This window comes from Oratosquilla oratoria, chromosome 12, assembly GCF_046742065.1.
Source record: "Oratosquilla oratoria isolate Oo_2021 chromosome 12, ASM4674206v1, whole genome shotgun sequence".
Taxonomy (NCBI): Eukaryota; Metazoa; Arthropoda; class Malacostraca; order Stomatopoda; family Squillidae; genus Oratosquilla; species Oratosquilla oratoria.
In genome coordinates this window covers 49,297,823-49,319,318 of record NC_134788.1, presented here as the reverse complement: position 1 = coordinate 49,319,318, position 21,496 = coordinate 49,297,823, and the positions used below count along the sequence as shown (strand labels likewise).

At 42.3% G+C, this 21,496-nt stretch overlaps 1 protein-coding gene across 1 annotated transcript in view; it reads right to left on the bottom strand.

Moving 5' to 3' along the window:
- The window catches only part of LOC143031691 (uncharacterized), a 39,120-nt gene that overhangs the window by 15,882 nt on the left and 1,742 nt on the right, over positions 1 to 21,496 (bottom strand). The window contains exons 2-7 of the mRNA XM_076195849.1: positions 20,029 to 20,079; positions 19,747 to 19,921; positions 9,352 to 10,383; positions 6,683 to 6,854; positions 6,368 to 6,575; positions 5,664 to 5,851 (exon numbers count right to left, since the gene is read on the bottom strand). Coding sequence (XP_076051964.1) covers positions 5,664 to 5,851; positions 6,368 to 6,575; positions 6,683 to 6,854; positions 9,352 to 10,383; positions 19,747 to 19,921; positions 20,029 to 20,079 — 1,826 coding nt within the window. The remainder of the gene's footprint in view (positions 1 to 5,663; positions 5,852 to 6,367; positions 6,576 to 6,682; positions 6,855 to 9,351; positions 10,384 to 19,746; positions 19,922 to 20,028; positions 20,080 to 21,496) is intronic.

Genomic DNA, 21,496 nt, shown 5'->3' with positions numbered 1-21,496 from the left:
AAGAAGAAGAAGAGGAAGAAGAAGAAGAAAAAAAAATAATAATAAAAAAATAAAATAAAATAAATAAATAAAAAACTGCATCACTACACTTGACCTTCCATTTACCGGACAAATGTGGGAACGGAGCGGTTCGTTCCTGCCAAATGTAAAAAGAATGCACTGGGTCACCAAATGACCATTGTTGGCAATTTGGTACAATATACGGTACCTTTATACTGTGCCTACCAATAATATGGAAATGTATTATTGATTAGTTCTAATACCAGGGCCGTCCCAGGGCGAATCGAAAAGTGCCGCCCACCCCACATGCTCACCACTACCACCACCACCTTTCCACATCTGATGGTCACCAGCATGATTCACATGTAACATTCATCCACAAAACAACATTTATACACAACTCGTGATAAATAAATCATGCAGTAAAAGAACTAAATTAGGGGGAATTTGCTTTACCTTCTTTTCACCCAAATTGCCGCTCCCCCCAAAATGTGCCACCCCAGGGCATTGCCCTCCCCCCTCCCCTTGTCGGGGCCCTGTTTAACACACACAACAGGTAAATATGAAATGAACAGAAATATAGTTCTTTCTTGGGTAGCATGGTGCATGTACAGGTTGATGTATCACTGTAAAGTATTGCACAACAACAACAACAACAACTGAATGACACGTATCAGACAACTGTATGCAGCAATGGATAATTGAGCCATTGTCTGGCTCTAAAGCGGACAGGATTTTTTTGTCCTCTAAATTGAGGATCTGCTAAATGGAGGGTCGAGTGTATAATAAAAGGATAGACATATCAAAGGGTAACCACCACTATGCCCAAGTACAACAGAGCATTTTTTTGTAACATTCGGGATTAGATGCCCGAGAAGTATGGTAGGGGTTAGGCTGGATAGAATGAGAAACATGGGGAGAAAGAGAACAGGGGTGGAAAGGGAGTTGGGAGATAGGGTTGATGAAAGAGTACTGGGACGGTTTGGACACATGGAAAGAATGAGTGAAGAAAGATTAGTAAAAGAAGTGTGGGAGGCGGAGGTGGAAGGAGTGAATATGAGGGGGCGTCCTAGGATGAGATGGATGGATGGGGTGAAAGGGGCTTTACAAGAGAGAGGAATGTCAGTGGAGGAAGGATGGGAGAGGACAGAAGATAGGGGTGAATGGAGAAGGGTTGTGTATAGATGATGCTGTGATGCATGAGAAAAAATTTGATGCAGCCTGAAGGGATTTCTCCCTGTCTTTCTCCTTTTCTGCATGAGGGGACGGAGAGGGGGGGGTCGCCGAATTTATGAAGCGGCCTTGCTGTGGATGTACTGTGTCTTGCAATACTGCTTCTGACCCAGGGCAGTGGACAGGATGAAGGGATGACCTATCATCCAGGAGGTGCCAAAAAAAAAAAAGATGGAATGGGTGGGAGTGGTTTCTATGCCTTTTCCTTTTTGGCTACCCCCATGTAAGGGGAAAAAGCCTTTGGTATATGTATGTACAAGGGAGGTAGCCAAAAAAACATACATACATACACCAAAGGCTTTTTCCCCCTTACAAGGGAGGTAGCCAAAAAACAAAGGCACAGAAACCACTCCCATCCATTCCATCCTTAATACACTCCACTCCCCTCCACCCTCTTCCACTTCCCTTGTCTTGGCACCTCCTGGATGACGGGTCATCCCTGCATCCTGTCCACTGCCCTGGGTCAGAAGCAGTTTAGCCAAAAAGCAAAGGCATAAAATCGATTCCCTCCTATCTTGGCTCCTCCTGGATGAGGAGTCATCCCTGCAATCTTCATTTTCATACATACTTGTACCAAGGGCCCCTTACAAGGATGGTTACCAAAGTCATACATATAACAAAGGCTTTTTCCCCCCTTATAAGGGAGGTAGCCAAATAACAAAGGCATAAATACCACTCCCATCCATTCCATCCCCATCACACTCCACTCCCCCCAACCTTCTTCCCTCCTTATCTTGGCACCTCATAAGAACATAAGAATGAAGGAGACTGCAAGAGACCATAAGGCCTACACTAGGCAGCTCCGTATCCATCACCACCTGTCATCCCCATCCATAAAGTTGTCCAATCGTTTTTTAAAACAACTGATAGTTTCAGCGCTCACTACATGGTTACTGCATCTCACCCATACCCCAAGAGGCATAATTCCACTCCCACCCATTTCATCTCCACCCACTCCACTCTCTCTCATCTTGACTCCTCCTGGATGACAGGTCATCTCTGCATCTCACCCACAGCCCTGGGTCAGCAATGCAGCAAGACCGCTTCACTTAATTGGGGACTCCCCTCTCTGTCCCCTCATGCAGAATCATTTCAGACAGGGAGAAATCCTTTCAGGCTGTGTCAAAACATCATTTACACATAATCACTCCCTAACCCACTCCCTTCATTTTCATAATTCCTAAATTTGATATCAAATAGCTTGTGGCATTTGACGCGATCACTATTCATCGAACAAAATGATGCATGAAGAATGAACATCTCTGACATCCCTGTGAAGCAGATGGTGCCTTGGGTAGGTTTTATGAGAATGGCTGTAGCAGACAAGATTTCAAATTGCAATAAACGAAAAACAAAAGTTTTTGTACAATATATTTACCTATTATTGACTTTTGTAAATACTAAAAACATACATACATACACCAAGGCTTTTTCCCCCTTACAAGGGAGGTAGCCAAGAAGGGGAAGGCATAAAATCATTCCCACCCATTTCATCCCTGAATACACTCCACACCCATCCCTCCCTCCCATCTGAGCACCTCCTGGATGACGGGTCATCCCTGCCCACTGCCCTGGGTCAGAAGCAGTGTCGCAAGACACAGTACATCCACAGCAAGGCCGCTTCATTAAATCGGCGACCCCCCCTTGCATAAAAGGAGAGGACGGGGAGAAATCCCTTTAATTTAAGTGGTTACACTTTGAAAGTTTACCTACTGATATTTAGCTTATTTGTATAGAAAATCCATTTATATCTCATGGTAGGCACTACCTACCTGGACAGCATGTCCCTGGTATGTATTTACCTAATTATAGTCTACAGTAAATGAGCAACCCAGGTACAGATGGATGGATGGAGTAAGGGATATGGAGAGGGTGCCACCAAGAGAGGACTGGAAAGAATTGACAGACAGTAGAACCATCTGGAGAGGCATAGTGAAAGTGGTGAAGGGCCGTTCGGCCTGACAACCAACAGAGTAAGTAGTAAATGAGCAACTCTTGCAGTCCTGTCTCCTACTCTAACTTTATCATACCTAGCTTGAAATTCATGTAGTTCCAACTTAATATATACCACTTGTTAAGATTATGAATGAATACAGGTAGTCGTTGACTTACGACCGAGTTCGGTTCCGACAGACAGGTCGTAAGTCAATCTGGACGCAAGTCGGTCTATATATATATACAGTATATATTACCCTTTATATAATATATATATATATTGTATATTTAGCATACTGAAATAATCTTAGCATCTTTGAACGATGTTGTATAGTATTTTTAACCTTTTTATAATTTCATCTGATTTTCTTTGGGAAACGTAGCCTAGGCCTAAGCATATTGAATAAAATCCTATCATCTTTGACCTATGATATTTAATACTGTATTTGTTAACCTTTGTATTATTTTACCATCAGACTTTCTTTAGGAAACGTATGCATACTTTATAAAATCTTATTATCTTTGAGCTACGTTGTTGAATATTCATTAACTTTTTATCATTTTTGTTAGGAAATGTAGCCTAGGCCTACACATACTGAATAAAGTCCTGTCATCTTTGACCTACAAATCCTTTTTTGTTGGTTACATTAAAATCATTGTAAAGCAAAATTAGGAAAAAAATATTTCGAAACACATTCTTTTTGTTTACGTACTGTACCGAAAATATTGTTATCGACAACAGACTAGGCATAAACAAAGTTTACTGTTACATATTATTAATCGCAAAACATAAAAATACAAAAAGCTGTGCCGAACATTTTGCCATTGACAACAGACTAGGCATAAAAAAATACTGTTACATTTTATTAATTGCAAAACATAAAAATACAAAATGTAAGGCAAAATTAGGATTTTTTTATTTCAAACAAAACACATTCTTTTCGTTTAAGTACTGTACCGAACATATTGTTATCAACAACAAACTAGACTAGGCATAAAAAGTTTGTTATATCTTTTTAATTGCAAAACATACAAAAATACAAAATGTAATGCAAAATTAGGAAACATTTTACTCCAAACAAACAAAATGAAAGAATATTTAGCTGGCTGGGATGCAGACGCTGCCGGCAGCCTGCGAAAACTAGCGTACTCGCGTCTCGCAGCGTGCGGAGTAATGTACTGCACTGCCTGGAATAACATTGCAATTCTATTACTCTATTAAATGTTAGATGAGGTGTCTGAGAAGTATGGTGGGGGTTACTAGGCTGGATAGAGTGAGAAATGAGGAGGTGAGGAGGAGAACAGGGTGAAAAAGGATTTGGGAGATAGGGTTGATGAAAGAATATTAGGATGGTTTGGACACATGGAAAGAATGAGTGAAGAAAGACTAGTAAAAGAGGTATGGAAGGCAGATGTGGAGGGAGTGAACATGAGGGGACGTCCTAGGATGAGGTGGATGGATGGGGTGAAGGGGGCTTTGGGGAAGAGGGGAATGTCTGTTGAGGAAGGAAGGGAGAGGACGGAAGACAGAGGTGAGTGGAGAATGGTTGTATATGGATGATGTTGTGACTGCATGAGGAGGAATGGGCGGGGAAGTGGGGGGTGGGGTAGTATGTGTGAGTAAATTTTGACGCAGCCCGAAGGGATTTCTCCCCGTCCTCGCCTTATATGCAAAGGGGGACGGAGAGGGGGGGTCGCCGATTAAATGAAGCGGCCTCGCTGTGGATGTACTGTGTCTTGCGACACTGCTTCTGACCCAGGGCGGTGGGCAGGGTGCAGGGATGACCCGTCATCCAGGAGGTGCTCAGATGAGAGGAAGGGTGGGAGGGGTGTGGAGTGTATTTAGGGATGAAATGGGTGGGAGTGTTTTTATGCCTTTCCCTTTTTGGCTACCTCCCTTGGAAGGGGGAAAAAGCCTTGGTATATGTATGTATGTATTAAATGTTAGATATTATTGCACCATCTCGTGGTCGTAAAGTTGGTCAGTCGTAAGTCGACGACTACCTGTATATGCATATTTGTGATATACATTATGGAGGAAAAAAGGTAATGAAATGAGAATAAATATTGGAGTCAAAAACGTATCGAGACGTACGAATGTTGATGACGCAAAGCAAATCTGTTTCGAGTAAGCGAATTGGCAACACTGAAAACGGGAAATGAGTTAGTTATGAACAAATGAGGCTTGGAAGCGGAGAGAGACAGTTTGAACTTGGGATATTATGAAGACTTTATAGAAAAATACAAGACCTGGCCAGGCAGAAGTTTATGAAGAAGCGAGCTAAGGTATACGTGAATTTATGAAGCGGTAATTGAGCAGATTTGCCAGTAAGTGTAAATTATCACCACTGATTTCCAATCATCATAATTAGAGTTGAATTCATGTATGTATACATACACCTACCATGGCCATTTCCCCTTTATGCAGGGGTGGCAGAGTCAAAACACAAAATCACATCATAAACGACCCTGTATCTTGGGAGGGAAGAACATACCTCATCTTTATTGAAAGGTTTCCTTGCATTAACCTTTGTGGTCTTCTTCCTCCATGTTCCCCAGTAAGCTGGACGCTGATTTTCACAAAACTGAAGCAGTTTCGCCTTCACGTTTGAAGAGGGTTTGTTTTCGTTTTCAACCTCTTCAACAATCATGTCTTCTTCTCCTTCATCCATGTCTTCATCATCTGCATTGCATGAACACCATTATTGCACATCCACTAATGTTGTATCTACATACATACATATCCCAAAGGCTTTTCCCCCACTTATAAGGGAGGTAGCCAAAAAGAAAAGGCATAAAACCATTCCCACCCATTCCATCCCTAAATACATTCCACTCCCCTCCACCCTCCCTCTTATCCTAGCACCTCCTTTCTTAACCCATTCAACTCCGATGACAAGATGTCTTGTCATTTGGTCAAATAAAACAAAAAATCATAATAAAACAACAAAATGTTTGATCAAACACCAGAAAAATAGGACGTCAATCCTCGCTTCGCTCGCAGCGAAGCGAGGATTAACGTCATATTTTTCTGGTGTTTGATCAAACATTTTGGTGTTTTATGATTTTTTGTTTTATTTGACCAAATGACAAGACATCTTGTCATCGGAGTTGAATGGGTTAACATGTTATATCTACTCAACTAAAAGTCTTCTGGTACATTATACCTCCCCATTACCATGACAAGAACAGTCATTACCTATGACTTCGCAATAATCATCGTCTCTTTTCTCTTCATTTGGCCACGTCCTCCCTGATCCTTTTGGAGCGTGTTGCTTAATCCGTAACAAATTAATGTAGGTGTCTTTTTTACTGTAAGTTCCTTCCAAAACAGAATCCAAGATCGTGTACTGTTCCTCGGACAATTTTGACCGAACTCGCGGGGCAATACGCATGTTTTCTTTCACCTGAAAATGAAGTAACACAAATATATACATATATAGCAAAGACAGGATGAAAATAAATTCCATATAACTATCCAATTACGACACTCCTAATTCCTGGCTCGACGTACCCTGAACTGCATGAACGGACCCTGAGTTTTGATTTCTTCCACTGGGGCTGCATCTGGCTTCTTGACGAAGAAACTCGTAAATTTTTCAGATAATCTGTTTTTCTTTCTTTTCTCCTCCTCTTCTGCTTGCCGTTTTACCTCCTCCTTCTTTTGTTTCTCCTTCACCTTCATTCTGTAGAGAAATGTTGGAAATACATGAATGCCACATTCGAGAACAAGTCCTACGTAGTTCTGCAATTCTTTGGGGAATGAAAAAATTGAGTTCCTGCAAAATGGTAATGATATTGGATATTTTGATGCAGCTCAAAGGGAGCCTCCATGTCTTCTCAATTCTCCGTGTGAGGGGACATGTCCATACATCACTCGAGGAAGACACTGTGATGTCGTCTGGATAAGGTGTTTAAATGTTTTATGTGTGGTACTTGCACTTAGATAGATGGATGGGGTGAAGGGGTGTTGAGAAAGAGAGGAATGTCTGTTCAGCAAGGAAGGGAGAAGGCAGGAGATAGGGATACTGTATAGATGATAGTGTTATGCAAGGAAGGGAGGGGCGGGTATGGGGGGGGGGGGTTGTGTGTGAATATTTTGATGCAGCCCGAAGGGATTTCTCCCCGTCTTCTCTTTTACTGCATGAGGGAATGGAGGGGCAATGAAGTGAAGTGGCTTTGCTGTGGATATACTGTCTGCTACATTGCTTCTGACCCAGGGATGACCTGTCATCCATGAGGAGCTAAGATGAGAGGGGGGGAAGGATGGTGGATGGGGTGGAATGGGTGGGCGTAGGTACATGCCTTTGACTTTGCTACCTTTTTTAGAAGGGACAAAAAAAGCTCTAGGTATAGGTAAAGAGCTTGCATCTGGGGCAATGTGAGCTTGCGGCCAGGCTGATTCCGAGTTAGTACTTCTTCCATGCTGGGTGGTGGTCTGTGTGCAATCGTTGTTATCGCTCCCTAGATTGTCTGGCCAAGCAGTCCTGCCTCCCTGTGCATGATTGTGTACAGAGTAATCTTCCATAATGTAGTGTACAGTAAGGAATAAAGTGTGATTTTCCTTCTTGTTGGAGAAGCGATTTCTCTGTTTAGATTAATGTTTGAGGCAGTCTGTGAAGTATTGGGTGGGCGGGTGGGGGCGTTCAGTCTAGAGTGCTTACTTTGTGATCCAGCTGTCTGTGTTCTTGGGTACTGGATTTTTTTTTAAAGGCTAGGTCTGGTTGTTTTCTGATGATTAAATGGTTTAATGTCACAACCCCCACACCCCACCCCACCCCCCATCGGGAGGTTAGGATAGTGCCCCTTACAGAGGACCTTGTAGCTTGGAATTTAATGAACCAATGCCCTTGGCTCAACTTCGCCGGTGGCAGGGTTCGAACCACCATCCCCTCGACCTTCCCCGCAACGCAAGTAACAACGGCCTAACACGCTCATCCAGCGAGCTTCCCCAGTTGTTTTGTACTGCCTGGAAAGATATACCACTCTCCTCATTTGCAGCCATCAAACAATATCTACATCATTTCATCAAAACCTGCCTCCCACCCACTCACTCCATTTGTACTAAAAGGTTCTTGTCCAGAATGAACAATGGACTAATGCAGTGTCCTGACAATGGGAGGGGCAGGGGCAATGCCCCGGGGTGGCATTTTTTGGTGAAAAGAAGGTAAAGCAAATTCCCCCTAATGCACTTTCAATGCATGATTTATTCATCATGAATTGTGTGTATGAATGGTGTGTGTATAAACATTGTCTTGTGGAGGAATGTGACATGTGAATCGTGCTACTGACCATCAGATGTGGAAGGTGGTGGTGGTGGTGGTGTGTGTGTGTGTGTGTGTGTGTGTGTGTGTGTGTGTGTGTGTGTGTGTGTGTGTGGTTGGCACTTTTTGACTCACCCCGGGGCGGCACTTACCCATGTCGGGGCCCTGGACTAGTGTGACGACCTTGCGCATCTTTGGTCTTTTGCAAGAGACACCCAAGGCCACAAATTCACTACTGAAGTCTTTTTTGTTAATATCTGTGATTACTTGGTAAAAACTTCGGTGCTGTTTTGGTATGTGATCTCAAAGTCGTGGTTTTATTTTGGTATGCGATCTCACCTGATAGTAGCGATCTATGTTCATCACATCTTTTTTTGCTGTTTTGGTATGCGATCTCATTTATGTTGTGATCTCAGAAATTAGGATTTTACTTTGGTATGCACTAAAAAAAAAAAAAAAATAACATAACATAACAAATAAGCAAGAAATGCATGTTGTGTTAGGTTAGGATCACATACCAAAGCAAAATCCTAATTTTTTAGATCACGCCATAAATGAGGTCGCACACCAAAACTTCTCTACATTGTATACAGATTTTGGGAGAATGACTCATACTGTCGCGGCAGTAGAAATGGAAGCTGTTGATGACAAAGATGAGTAATGGAATGGTACAAGACTTCTGGATACAATTTTAATGAAATAACAGATTTCATGGAACAAAACTGCAACCAGGGCTAGATTTACCTATAGGCATAGTAAGCCATTGGTCTAGGACCCATGGGTAACTGGGGATCCACTGAAACTAATTTGTCATACAAGAATGAAAAAATAAATAAATAAATAAATAAAAATGGAGCAACATTTGACAAAATGAACAACAAAATTTGTCAGAACCTTCAACTGCAACCAAATTACTCACTCTTGTTCCTCTTGTTTCTTCTTTTGTTTCTCTTCCTTTTGTCTCATCTTTTCTTCCTCTCTTTCCTTTTTCACCCTTTCTCTCTCGTTCCTTTCCGCTTCTTTCTTCTTCTTCTCCTCTAACTTCTCCTCTTCTTTTTTCTTTCTCAATTTCTCCCTCTCTTCCCTCTTCTTCTGTTTGTCCGCTTCACGCATTTGCTGTTTGGGCGTCAGTTTTTTGGGGACTAATGCAGCTCGAGGGCTTTTCGATGAGACTGGAGTTCCACCAGGGGAACCGTTGGCCTTTTCAATCCCGTCCTCATTTTTGGGACTTGAGTTGACATCTCTACCTGAAGTCATCTCATCTGACTGAGAGGTTTCCGGTTCACTCTGGTTTTTGGCTTCTGTCTTAAGTTTTTCAGTGACTTTGGCTCCGTCTTCTGGAGCTCGGTTTGCACTGATGGATTTTGACAAAGCGCTCCCCTCTTCCTTTCTCTGGGAGTGTGACGGAGTATCTGCCTTGGTTGAAGATTGAGACGTGCACACCTCATCCTTGTCACCCTCCTTCTGGGAACGTTCACTTTTTTCGTTTCTACATGGAGCGACATCCTGCATGTCCTCGCCGATGTTCGTCGAGTCAACCTCGTTTGACTCCTCAATCTGGTCGTCAATGTCACCGCCAAGTTTAGTCACCCCTTGACTGGATTTGCGACCAATCACACAGTCACCGCTCTTCGTAACCTCTGCACATTTCTCTCTCTTTGTGCTTCCCGAGTCACTATCCGCACTATCTCTATCTCGCTTTCCATCTTCCCCTTCATCAGCATCTCCACTTTTTTGTTTAACAGTCTTTCCCCCAACCCCATCTTCCACATCATCGCCTACCGAAGTTGACACTTCATCTTGTCGAGTCCGTTCGTACTTGATAAACTTTTGTAAGAGGGTTGGGGTTTTTCTATTTACGTTGCTGACTGCTGCCTTGTTATCCTTTAGTGCATCAGGAACGTTCTCGTCGCAGCTTGAAGATATTTCATCGTCAGTTGCTTTGTGATACCTGGAAAATAAAACAATGAGGTAAATTCACCAATATTCTTTCCCCCACCCTTCAGTGTACCCAATTCTATCTACTGCTAAACAACTCGATACAAAATTACTTGGGTTAATATTTAAAGAGTAACCTTCTGCTATGGTTCCATATAATATTTTTCTAGTTCACAAATCTTACTCAATATTGGGAATATGACCACTAGGAAATTAGCATGTCAAAGTATAATTGTCAAAAATAAAAACTTATGAAGAATTGTCCCCATTCAATATTTTGTAATATATATAAACATACCAACGTGCCTTTGCTTCATGATGGGAGGGGGGGCATACCAAGCCCATTCACCCTTTCTAACTTAGCTTTGTGGATGAAAGGTCAACTCTGTTACATTTCTAGTTATGGGCAATGCAGCAAGAGACAACCTCTGCATCAGAGCCTAACAAATGAAGCTACTTTACCCACATCACATCATTGCATAGTTCCTCTTGTCCTTTCCAGTCAACCACAGGCATGATAGTTAGTAAGTAAGTAAGTAAGTAAGTAAGTAAGAAAAGAAAAGAAAAAAAAAAAAAAAAAAAAAATACATTGGCCAGGGGTCCAGGGGCCTGCAAGGCCTAGGCTGAATCGCTAGTAAACAAATGCATGCAAGCTGTTCCGTTGATGTTGCTATCGATATAATTCGGCCAAAATAAAATCTACTCCAGTCATCACCTTGCTATCCATACACGTGCACACCACAACATGCAATGCTACACAAACAAATCACTTGCCGGCCAGCACAAAATTAACCACTTACATACAGGTACAGCTGATATACGAATCGCCCAAAACTTCACATCAACCAAAAATTATTCGACCACAACAGAATTTTTTTTTTTAACAGGGCAGTGGTTCCCACTGTATTGCATGGAAGGGCGATTTTTAGTCATTGACAATTAGGTCATCTTATCACCTAGTAAATAGTTTATTCTGCATTTCTTTATTGTGCATCCCTCACATTCAAATTCCATGAATAAATCTTATTCTTTACTGTTGGTTCATTTGTGTGTCTTATTGATGAATAAACTGATATCTGAAACGTGTTCCTCTGGAAACAGGTGGTGCATGACCTCCAAGTAGTACTCAAATCAGGAAAACATTTGAGAACCACGGTTTTAAGGCAATGCTATATCCTTGTTATTTTAAAACCAGTCTCCATTTACTTCTATCATCTTGCACAATCAATATTCCCCCTTGTATCTAATGCCCCCCTTTTAACACATTCAACACATCTTTCCTCACCTGTTCTTTCCAAATGCCAATGCCATCTCTGTACTATTTATCTACCCAGCCCTCTTTCCATCCCATTCAATATACCATGGGCCTCTTTCTCTCATGCAGAAAGTGGCCAAACAAGGCATGCACCCACTCCCACCCATTCAGGGCCACACCACCACCACCTTTCACATCTGGTGGTCACTAGCACGATTCACATGTAACATTCATCCACAAAACAACGTTTATACACACATCATTCATACACACAGCTCGTGATAAATAAATCATGCATTAAAAGTGCATTAGGGGGAATTTGCTTAACCTTCTTTTCACCAAAAGCGCCACCCCGGGGCATTGCCCCCCCCCCTTGTTGGGACCCTGCACCCATCATCCATTTGTTTCCGTCTTACATTAGCTCCTCTTTCTGGCTTACTTCTCATACACATTCAGGATCTATCTATATACCACAGGCCTCCTCCTCCCCCTTACACGGAAGGTACACAGCCAAGGCGCACACCCACTTCCACTAATCACCCATTCTTTTCCCTCTCCTCTTTCTGCCGCCCTCAAATTACAAGTCGTTGGTCTATAGAAGACACTCGCTCTCCCTTACAACTTCCCTCGTGCATTCATCCCCAGATACCCGTTTCTCATAACAAAGAATTACAAAGGAGAAGCATGCCAACAGGAGATGTTTTGGAAAGAAATTAAAAGAGGAAGTAGAGGCAAATCAAGTAGAGAAGAAAAGGTAAAAGGTGCAGATGGAGAGATGATAATGGAAGAGAAGGCAGTAAGGGGAAGATGGACAGAGTATTTTAGGGAGTTGATAAATGTGAAGGAGGATAAGGAGGGAAAGATAGTTGCAATGGGAAGTCCTAAGAAAAGGACAGTGATGAGTGAGGAAAATAGAGGAGAAATAAGGAAGGATGAAGTGAAGGCAGTTAAGATGAGAGCAGGTAAGGCACCTGGTCTGGATGGATGCCATGCGGAATGTCTGAAAAAAGGAGGTACAGTGATGGTGGACTGGCTGGTGAGGTTATTTAATGTTTGCTGGAGAGAGGGTAGAGTGCTGGAGGACTGGAGGAGTGCCTGTTTAGTTCCACTTTACAAGGGAAAAGGGCACAAGTGCGAGTGTAGTAGTTTCAGAGGGATTAGCTTGTTAAAAGTAGTTGGGAAGGCATATGGGAGGATCTTGATTGAGAGGATTAGGAGAGGAACAGAGGGAGTGATTGGCGAGGAGTAGTGTGGATTTAGGACAGGTAGAGGTTGCGTAGATCAGATTTTGTGGTAAGACAGATGTGTGAGAAAGCTATAGGAAAAGGTAATGATGTTTTTTGGGCTTTTATGGATCTGGAAAATGCTTATAACAGGGTAGACAGGAAGGCACTGTGGGAGGTTTTACAGATATACGGGATAGGAGGAAAGCTTCTAGGAGCTGTCTAGAGTTTTTACGAGAGTAGTAGAGCATGTGTCAGGATTAGAAATGTAAAGAGTAAGTGGTTTGAGGTAAAGGTGGGACTTTGTCAGGGATGTGTTGTCACCCTGGCTGTTCAATCTTTACATGGATGGGGTGGTGCGAGAGGTAAATGCAAGGGAAGTGGGTCAGGGATTGGAGATGTAGCCGGATCAGGGGGGGGGGGATTGAGGAGGTTGGTGACAGAGTTTGGGAGTGTGTGTGAAAGAAGAAAGTTGAAGATAAATGTGGGTAAAAGTAAGGTGATGAGATGTACAAGGAGTGAAAGTGGCAGCAGACTGGAAATGAGCATTAACCCCTTCACTCCAGGGCACATCGCACGTCTGGCAGCATCGCTCCTCATGATGCCTATGTAGGCATCACTGTATGGAAGTGGTTAAGGGAGAGCGACTGGAGGAAGTGGATAGTTTTAGATAATTGGGTGCAAATCTGGCAGGAATGGGTGGAGTGGAGGTAGAATGTAGATTGAGAGAAGCGAGTAAATGCCTTGGTGGACTAAAAAGTGTAATGAGGAATAGACATTTGGGAATGGATGCTAAGAGGAGATTGTATGAAGGAGTGATTGTGCCAACAGCACTGTATGGGGCAGAAACATGGAACATAAGAGAGGAAGAGAGAAGGAGTCTAAATGTGTTTGAGATGAGGTGTCTGAGAAGTATGATAGGGGTTACTAGGCTGGTTAGAGTGAGAAATGAGGAGGTGAGGAGAACAGGGGTGGTAAGGGAGTTGGGAGATAGGGTGGATGAAAGAGTATTGGGATGGTTTGGACACTTGGAAAGAATGAGTGAAGAAAGACTAGTAAAAGAGGTATGGAAGGCAGATGTGGAGGGAGTGAACATGAGGGGGCGACCTAGGATGAGATGGATGGATGGGGTGAAAGGGGCTTTGAGGAAGAGGGGTATGATGGTTGAGGAAGGATGGGAGAGGAGAGAAGACAGGGGTGAATGGAGAATGGTTGTATATAGATGTGATGCATGAGGTGGAATGGGTGGGGGATGGGGGTGAGGTAGTATGCGTGAGCAAAATTTGACACAACCCGAAGGAATTTCTCCTCGTCTTTTCCTTTTCTGTATGAGGGGATGAAACGGCCTTGCTGTGGATGTGCTGTCTTGCAACACAGCCTCTGACCCAGGGCAGTGGACAAGATGCTGGGATGAGCAGTCATCCAGGAGGTGCTAAGATAAGAGGGAGGGTGGAGGGGAGTGGAGTGTATTAGGGATGGAATGGTCTTTATGCCTTTTTCTTTTTGGCTACCTCCCTTGTAGAGGAGAAAAATCCTTTGGTATATGTATATATCTATTTTTTTTTTATTATTTACATTATTATAGCTTTTATTCATTCATTTATTTATTATTATTATGATTTTTTTTTGCAGCCGACCTAGATATAGACCAAAAGGTCTCCTGTCAGCATGTTCCGCCTTTGTAATCCTCTGTGAAGTCTCTCATTTGATTGTTTATATGTATTGGCTTATACTGTGGTTACCAGTTGTCAAATCTCCTTGAATGAAAAAGCAGAGGAAACAAACTTATTATTCTAGATAAATACATACATACATATACCAAAGGCTTTTTCCCCCTCACAGGGGGGTAGCCAAAAAGAAAAAGGCATAGAAACCACTCCCACCCTTTCCATCCCCTACATATTCCACTCCCCTCCACCCTCCTTCTCATCTTGGCACCTCGTGGATGATGGGTACTAAGCATATACAGTAAACCAGTGGTTCCCAACCGGTGTGCCACGACACCAAAGGGTGCCGTGAGATCAACCGAGGGTGGCACCAAAATTCAGGGCAAAAATAATTTTCGTATTACCGACTCTCTGTCATCAAATTTTTGTTCATTAAAGCAGCATCAGCGTAAAGATGAGTATTTTTATATCATCCAGGGACAAAATTTTGTTACTCTGATGTTGGATCAACAAAATACTGACAAACTAGAATTTAGGTTTTTTAATAAGGGTGCCAGGGACTTCTGAAAGGCTTGGCAAGCCAGAAAAGTTTGGGAACCACTGCAGTAATCCATATATTGTACTAATTGGGAGGATGGCTCGGTCGTTATGGTTGAAAATGAGCACTTTACAAAGGACTACAAATGAGGAGCATGCTGACAGGAAACCTTCTGGTCTATAACTAGGTTGGATGTGGAAAAAATATATCATAACAATAAACACAAACAAATAAAAATTATAATTATATAAATAATAATGAATATAATAAATGCATAGCTATAATTAAATATTAAACAAACAGGTAATTTGTATATACTAAATTGACAAATAATAAACAAAAAACAAGCAAATAATAATAAAACATACAAATAATAACTAATAAATAAACAAATATAAAATTAAGGGCAGGTATTACAGCATCTTGCTTAGGTGTTTATCTAAACGTATTTAGATTTTCCATGCACTTACCATCCATACTGAACCTTGCACCGCATATACCAACTTTGTTCATTATACAGATTGACCTCTCATTAACGGACGTTAATTAGCTGTGTTTTTGGTGCCGTCGTTTAGTGCTGTGCAATCACTCTGCCACCCAAAAACCACTCCAAATCAACGGATTATTCACATCAACGGACACCGTTACACCCCTTTTAGTCCGTTAATGAGAGGTCAATCTGTATATGATGATTGGTCAGTAGGGATCACTGGGGTCCATATAGTCTAAATTCGGTGTAACGAGGTTTGGCAGAGCAAGGGTTTAACCCATTCAACTCCGATGACAAGATGTCTTGTCATTTGGTCAAATAAAACAAAAAATCATAAAACACCAAAATGTTTGATCAAACACCAGAAAAATATGACGTCAATCCTCGCTTCGCTGCGAGCGAAGCGAGGACTGACGTCATATTTTTCTGGTGTTTGATCAAACATTTTGGTGTTTTATGATTTTTTGTTTTATTTGACCAAATGACAAGACATCTTGTCATCGGAGTTGAATGGTTTAATGTACTCCTCAGGGTCATAACTCCCTACAGAGGCAAGGGTGTCAACAAGTTCCAAAAATAGGAATCTAGGATACAATTCACTTTCCTATCCCTCTTGTACAACACTTCCAGGTATCTGTACTAAATTTCTTTGATATTTAGTGACAACTCAATTACATTTAGTAGATTTTGTCCTACTAAGGGGTGAACCTCATTGCTGATCTATGTTAATGTAAGAATGAAGGAGACTGCAAGAGACCATAAGGTCTACACTAGGCAGTTCCATGTCCATTACTACCAATCACCCCCATCCACAGTTATCTAACCTTTTCTTAAAACCAATAGTTTCAGCACCCACTACATGGTTACCGAGTCTATTCCATTTGTTAACCACTCATTTGGTAAACTAATTTTTGCATATTTCCTTCTTAAATCTAAATTTGTCCAATATAGATCCATTATTGTGAGTCTTGCCCTACTGTCTTTATATGATGACCTTATCTGCAATACCCTTGTTAAAGCCCATTCAACTCCGATGACAAGATGTCTTGTCATTTGGTCAAATAAAACAAAAAATCATAATAAAACAACAAAATGTTTGATGATCAAACAGCACCAGAAAAACATGACGTCATCAGTCCTCCTCCTCGAGGAGGAGGACTGATGACGTCATATTTTTCTGGTGCTGTTTGATCATCAAACATTTTGTTGTTTTATTATGATTTTTTGTTTTATTTGACCAAATGACAAGACATCTTGTCATCGGAGTTGAATGGGTTAAAGCCCATTTATCTTGTTCTGCCACAAGGACAGGATAGTGAAGAAAATTACATACATACATATACCAAAGGCTTTTCCCCCCCTATAAGGGAGGTAGCCAAAAAGAAAAAGGCATAAAAACCATTCCATCCCTAAATAAATTCCACTCCCCTCCACCCTCCCTCTTATCTTGGCACCTCCTGGATGAGAGGTCATCCCTGCATCTTGTCCACTGCCCTGGGTCAGAGGCAGTGTCGCAAGATACAGCACATCCATAGCAAGCAAGGCTGCTTCATTAAATTGGCAACCCCCCCTCTCTGTCCCCTCATGCAGAAAGGAGAAGATGGGGATATTATTGTAAAGAAGACCCACAAAGCTATCTAAATGTACACTACTGATGACACCTGACCTCTCTTCTTTTACAACATAATTAGGCTACCACTCTTCTTGCGGAAATAACTCTGGATTAAATTTAGACAGAAAGAAATTTACACAGTTATCACCCTCTTCAATACAAGTTGAATAATTGCGTGCATTGCAGGCTGCCTGATGTACAATGATGCATCACAATATGTGTGAAATAAAATATATAGTTGCATCTATAATACCGATTCTTTATCACCCTGAATGTTGATAACTACAGAAAATGTGATCAAGCCTGTTCACAGAATGTGGGGATCACTCAGCTACAACTACCAAAATTTAATCAAGACACTGATGCCAGGATCCTCATGTACCCATTTGCGACTCATAACGCCAATGTCAGCATCATCGTATGGGTTCAGAAGCAAGACTCAAGCTAAATCTAATATAAAAATTAATTATCTATATACCAAAGGCTTCCCCCCCCCCGTGTAAGACAGGCAGCAAGTCAAAATGCATGCACCTAATACATACATATACCAAGGGATTTTTGCCCCCCCCCCCCCAACAAGGGAGGTAGCCAAAGTCAATAGGCATAAATCCACTCCTATTCATTTCATCTCCACACACTCCATTCTCCTTCACCACCCCTCCCTCCCTCTTTTCTTGGCTCTTCCTGGATGATGGGTCATCCCTGCATCTTGCCCACTGCTCTGGGTCAGAGGCAGTGTTGCAAGACACACCGAGGCTGCTTCATTTAACTGGCCAGCTCCCCTCCCCCTCTCCATCTCCTCGTGAAGAAAAGGTGAGGAAGAGGAGAAATAACTCTTGAGTTGCATCAAAACATCATTCACGCATAAGCACTTCCTAAACCCCTTATCCATTCCCTTTCATGCATCACAGCATCATCCATACACAACCATTCTCCACTCATCCCTATCTTCTGTCTTCTACCTTCCTTACTCAACAGACTTCTCTGTGCCCCTTTTACTCCATCCATCCATCTCATCCTAGGTCGCCCCCTCATGTTCACTCCATCCACTTCTGCCTTCCACACCTTTTACTAATCTTTCTTCACTCATTCTTTCCATGTGACCAAACCATCCCAATACTCTTTCATCAACCCTATCTCCCAACTCTTCTTCTCTTTCTCACTCTATCCTGCCTAGTAGCCCCTTCCATACTTCTCTGGCTTTTCAACTCAAAACAAATTTAAGCTCTTCCTCTCTTATATTATACTTTTCTGCCCAAAACAGTGTTGTCGGTACAATAACCCCTTAGCATCCATTCCCAAACATCTATATCTCATTACACTTTTTAATCCCCCAAGGGATTTACTGGATCCTCTCAATCTACATTCTACCTCCACATGTGCTAAATATCTAAAGCTAACCACTTCCTCCAGCCTATCTCCCTTAATTCTCACTTCCAGATTACTTTACATTCACCCACATTTACCTTCAACTTCCTTTTGCACACCTTTCCAAACTGTCGCTAACTTCCTTAATCCCTTCTCTGATCCTGCTACAAATGCAGTCTCATCAACAAACAACAACTGGCCTATCTCCCATTTTCTTTAACTATCTCCAATGAGGGGTTGACCTCGGATGAGATGGATGGATAGGGTAAAAGGGGCATTGGGAAAGAGGGGAATGTCTGTTGAGGAAGGACAGGAGAGGACAGAAGATAGGAGTGAATGGAGAATGGTTGTGTATGGACGATGTTGTGATGCATGAGGGGGGAGTGTGTGGGGGGATAAGGGGTGAAGGAGTATGTATGAGAAATAAATTGACGCACCCCAAAGGGATTTCTCCCCATCTTCTTTTCTGCATGAGGGGATGAGAGGAGGGTCACTGATTTAATAAAGCAGCCTTGCTGTGGATGTGCTGTGTCTTGCAACACTGCTTCTGACCCAGGGTAGTGAGCAAGATGCAGGGATGACTCATTATCCAGGAGGTGCCAAGATAAGAGGAAGAGAAGAGGGTGTGTGATAGGGATGGAATGGGTGGGAGTTGTTTTTATGCCTTTTTTTGGCTACTCCCTTGTAAGGGAGAAAAAGCCTTTGGTATATGTATCACAACAATTAATGTCATAGCACATTGGTAAAATAATACTAATGACCCACTTCCAGAAAAGAATAGGCGAAAAAAGATCCACATATTTCGATCATTATCTGGGATCCTCTTCAGCATATACATGCTTTTCTCCATTCTGTAATCACCTCTTCTGAAGAGGATCACAGATAGTGATCGAAGTATATGGATCTTTTTACTTTCACCTATTCTTTTCCGAAAGTGGGTCATTAGTATTATTGTATGTACAGTGAGACCTCTCATTAACAGATGTTAATTAGCTGTGTTTGCGGTGTTTTTGCTGTTTTTGGTGCGATTGTTTAGTGCGTGCAATCACTAAGCCAACCAAAAACCACTCCAAAACACCGAAAACACAAATAATTAACGTCCGTTAATAAGAAGTCTCACTGTATGTATCTTCAATCCCATTACCCTTACGTCTACCTCCCACACCACCCCATCCATGTACACTCACTCCTAACGAAACAAATCAAAATCTGGCTTCGTTTACCCCAACTCCTCCTTTGCCGTGTCCTGTTTCGGAGTCGGAGCCTTTTCCTGGCGAGCATTCTTAAGCGACTTGTTAGCAGCTTCGTTCCCTGAATGTTTACGTTTCTTCTGCTGGACCAGTGGCAGACAACTGCTCGTAGGAGTTTTGCTGTTAAACAAGGTAAACGGCAGTCTCCCTAAAATAAAAGGAACTCTGTTAATATATCCAAGTGGCAGCGTACACCAAATATTACTAAGTCAGCACAAATATATGCAAAGTTCCAATTTAAAAGAAAAACCTCACCTTGCTTCAACTTCTTCAGTGGTGGACCTGAATGCAAGTCCTTGTCCTCAACTAGAAAAGACAAAACCATGAAAGTAACAGGTCATGAACAAACACATTACAATTTTAATCTTGGTTCTCAACCATTTGTGAGAGAAGAAAAGAGATGAGAGAGAGAGACAGAGAGAGAGAGAGAGGAAAGAGATGAGAGATAGAGACAGAGAGAGAGACATGGTGGAACTAATGACAAGTACCAGAAGAGGCTGGATGACCACATTGTGAACAGCTGCCCAGGATGTAAAACTTCACCCCATACCATACAACACATAATGGAAGACTGCATTTTACACAATCATGCACGCAAACAACACAACATACACTCTATAAAGGATTTGTGGGAAAACCCAGTTTTGGCTGTGGCATTCCTTGGGGAGACGGGACTGCTCGGACAGTCTAGGGGACGACAACAACAACAACAACTAATGACAAGCACCAAGATGGACAGGAGATCTGTCAATCTCCAGCACCTGTCAACTCACTCACCTCCATCAAGAGGTGCAGCCTTGAGAGGCTGACACTCGGTCTCTGGGAATGTACCCAGCATCTCCTAACAACCTCAACGATACCTCTTCATGCACGCCTGATAACTGCTCTTCTACTACTTTCAGTCGGTGACAGAGAAACGGTTCCTAACAAACGAAACAGAGACAACGGTCCAAGTTTCTTCCCTGCTGTGTATCCTGAGGCTTCATTGGACTATTGTCACCGCTGTATTAGTATGGGGCTGTTCGTGTGTCACCCGTTCGTAGAAATATGAGGGGGAAGAGCCGCCAGCTGTTAGCTATCTTTACGTGAGAAGGTACCCAGGACCTATTTGACATTGTCAAGGACCTTGGGTGTGGTCCAGAGACTGTCAGGCCATCTGGGAGCCAACCCTAGATAAAGATGAGGGTATTCAATGTTTCTGACGAAGGGCTATGAGGGAAACGATATTCTCTGACCTCCATCCCATAGGACACTGACATTAGCCCTCTGAATTTGGTTCGTGAGCAATGTACAATGAGAAAGAATGAGTGGAAGGGTGGTGAGGTAAACACCAGGAACCGTTGGAGTTTTATTGCTAATGTTTCATCCTGAAAGGACTTCCTCAAAGTGTGACACACTCTGAGGAAGTCCATTCAGGACAAAACGTTAGCAATAAAACTCCAACGGTTCCTGGTGTTTACCGCACCATCCTTCCACTCACAGCGAGAAACCAAAGGCTGTTACAAACTTACAACAGTACCTAGGATTGCTGCCAGAGAAACATGAGACAACAACGCATATTGATCATTTCCAAAGCCACATTGGCCTGCCAAGACTGATATGCGTGGTCCAATTCTTTCACAGACAAGTTTTTCCCATCAGCTTTGTGTTGGAAAAGTGGAGGTCTCTTCAAGAGGTTTTTGTCCTTTCTCGTAATGCACCACACAGTTATTCACTCCTGTTT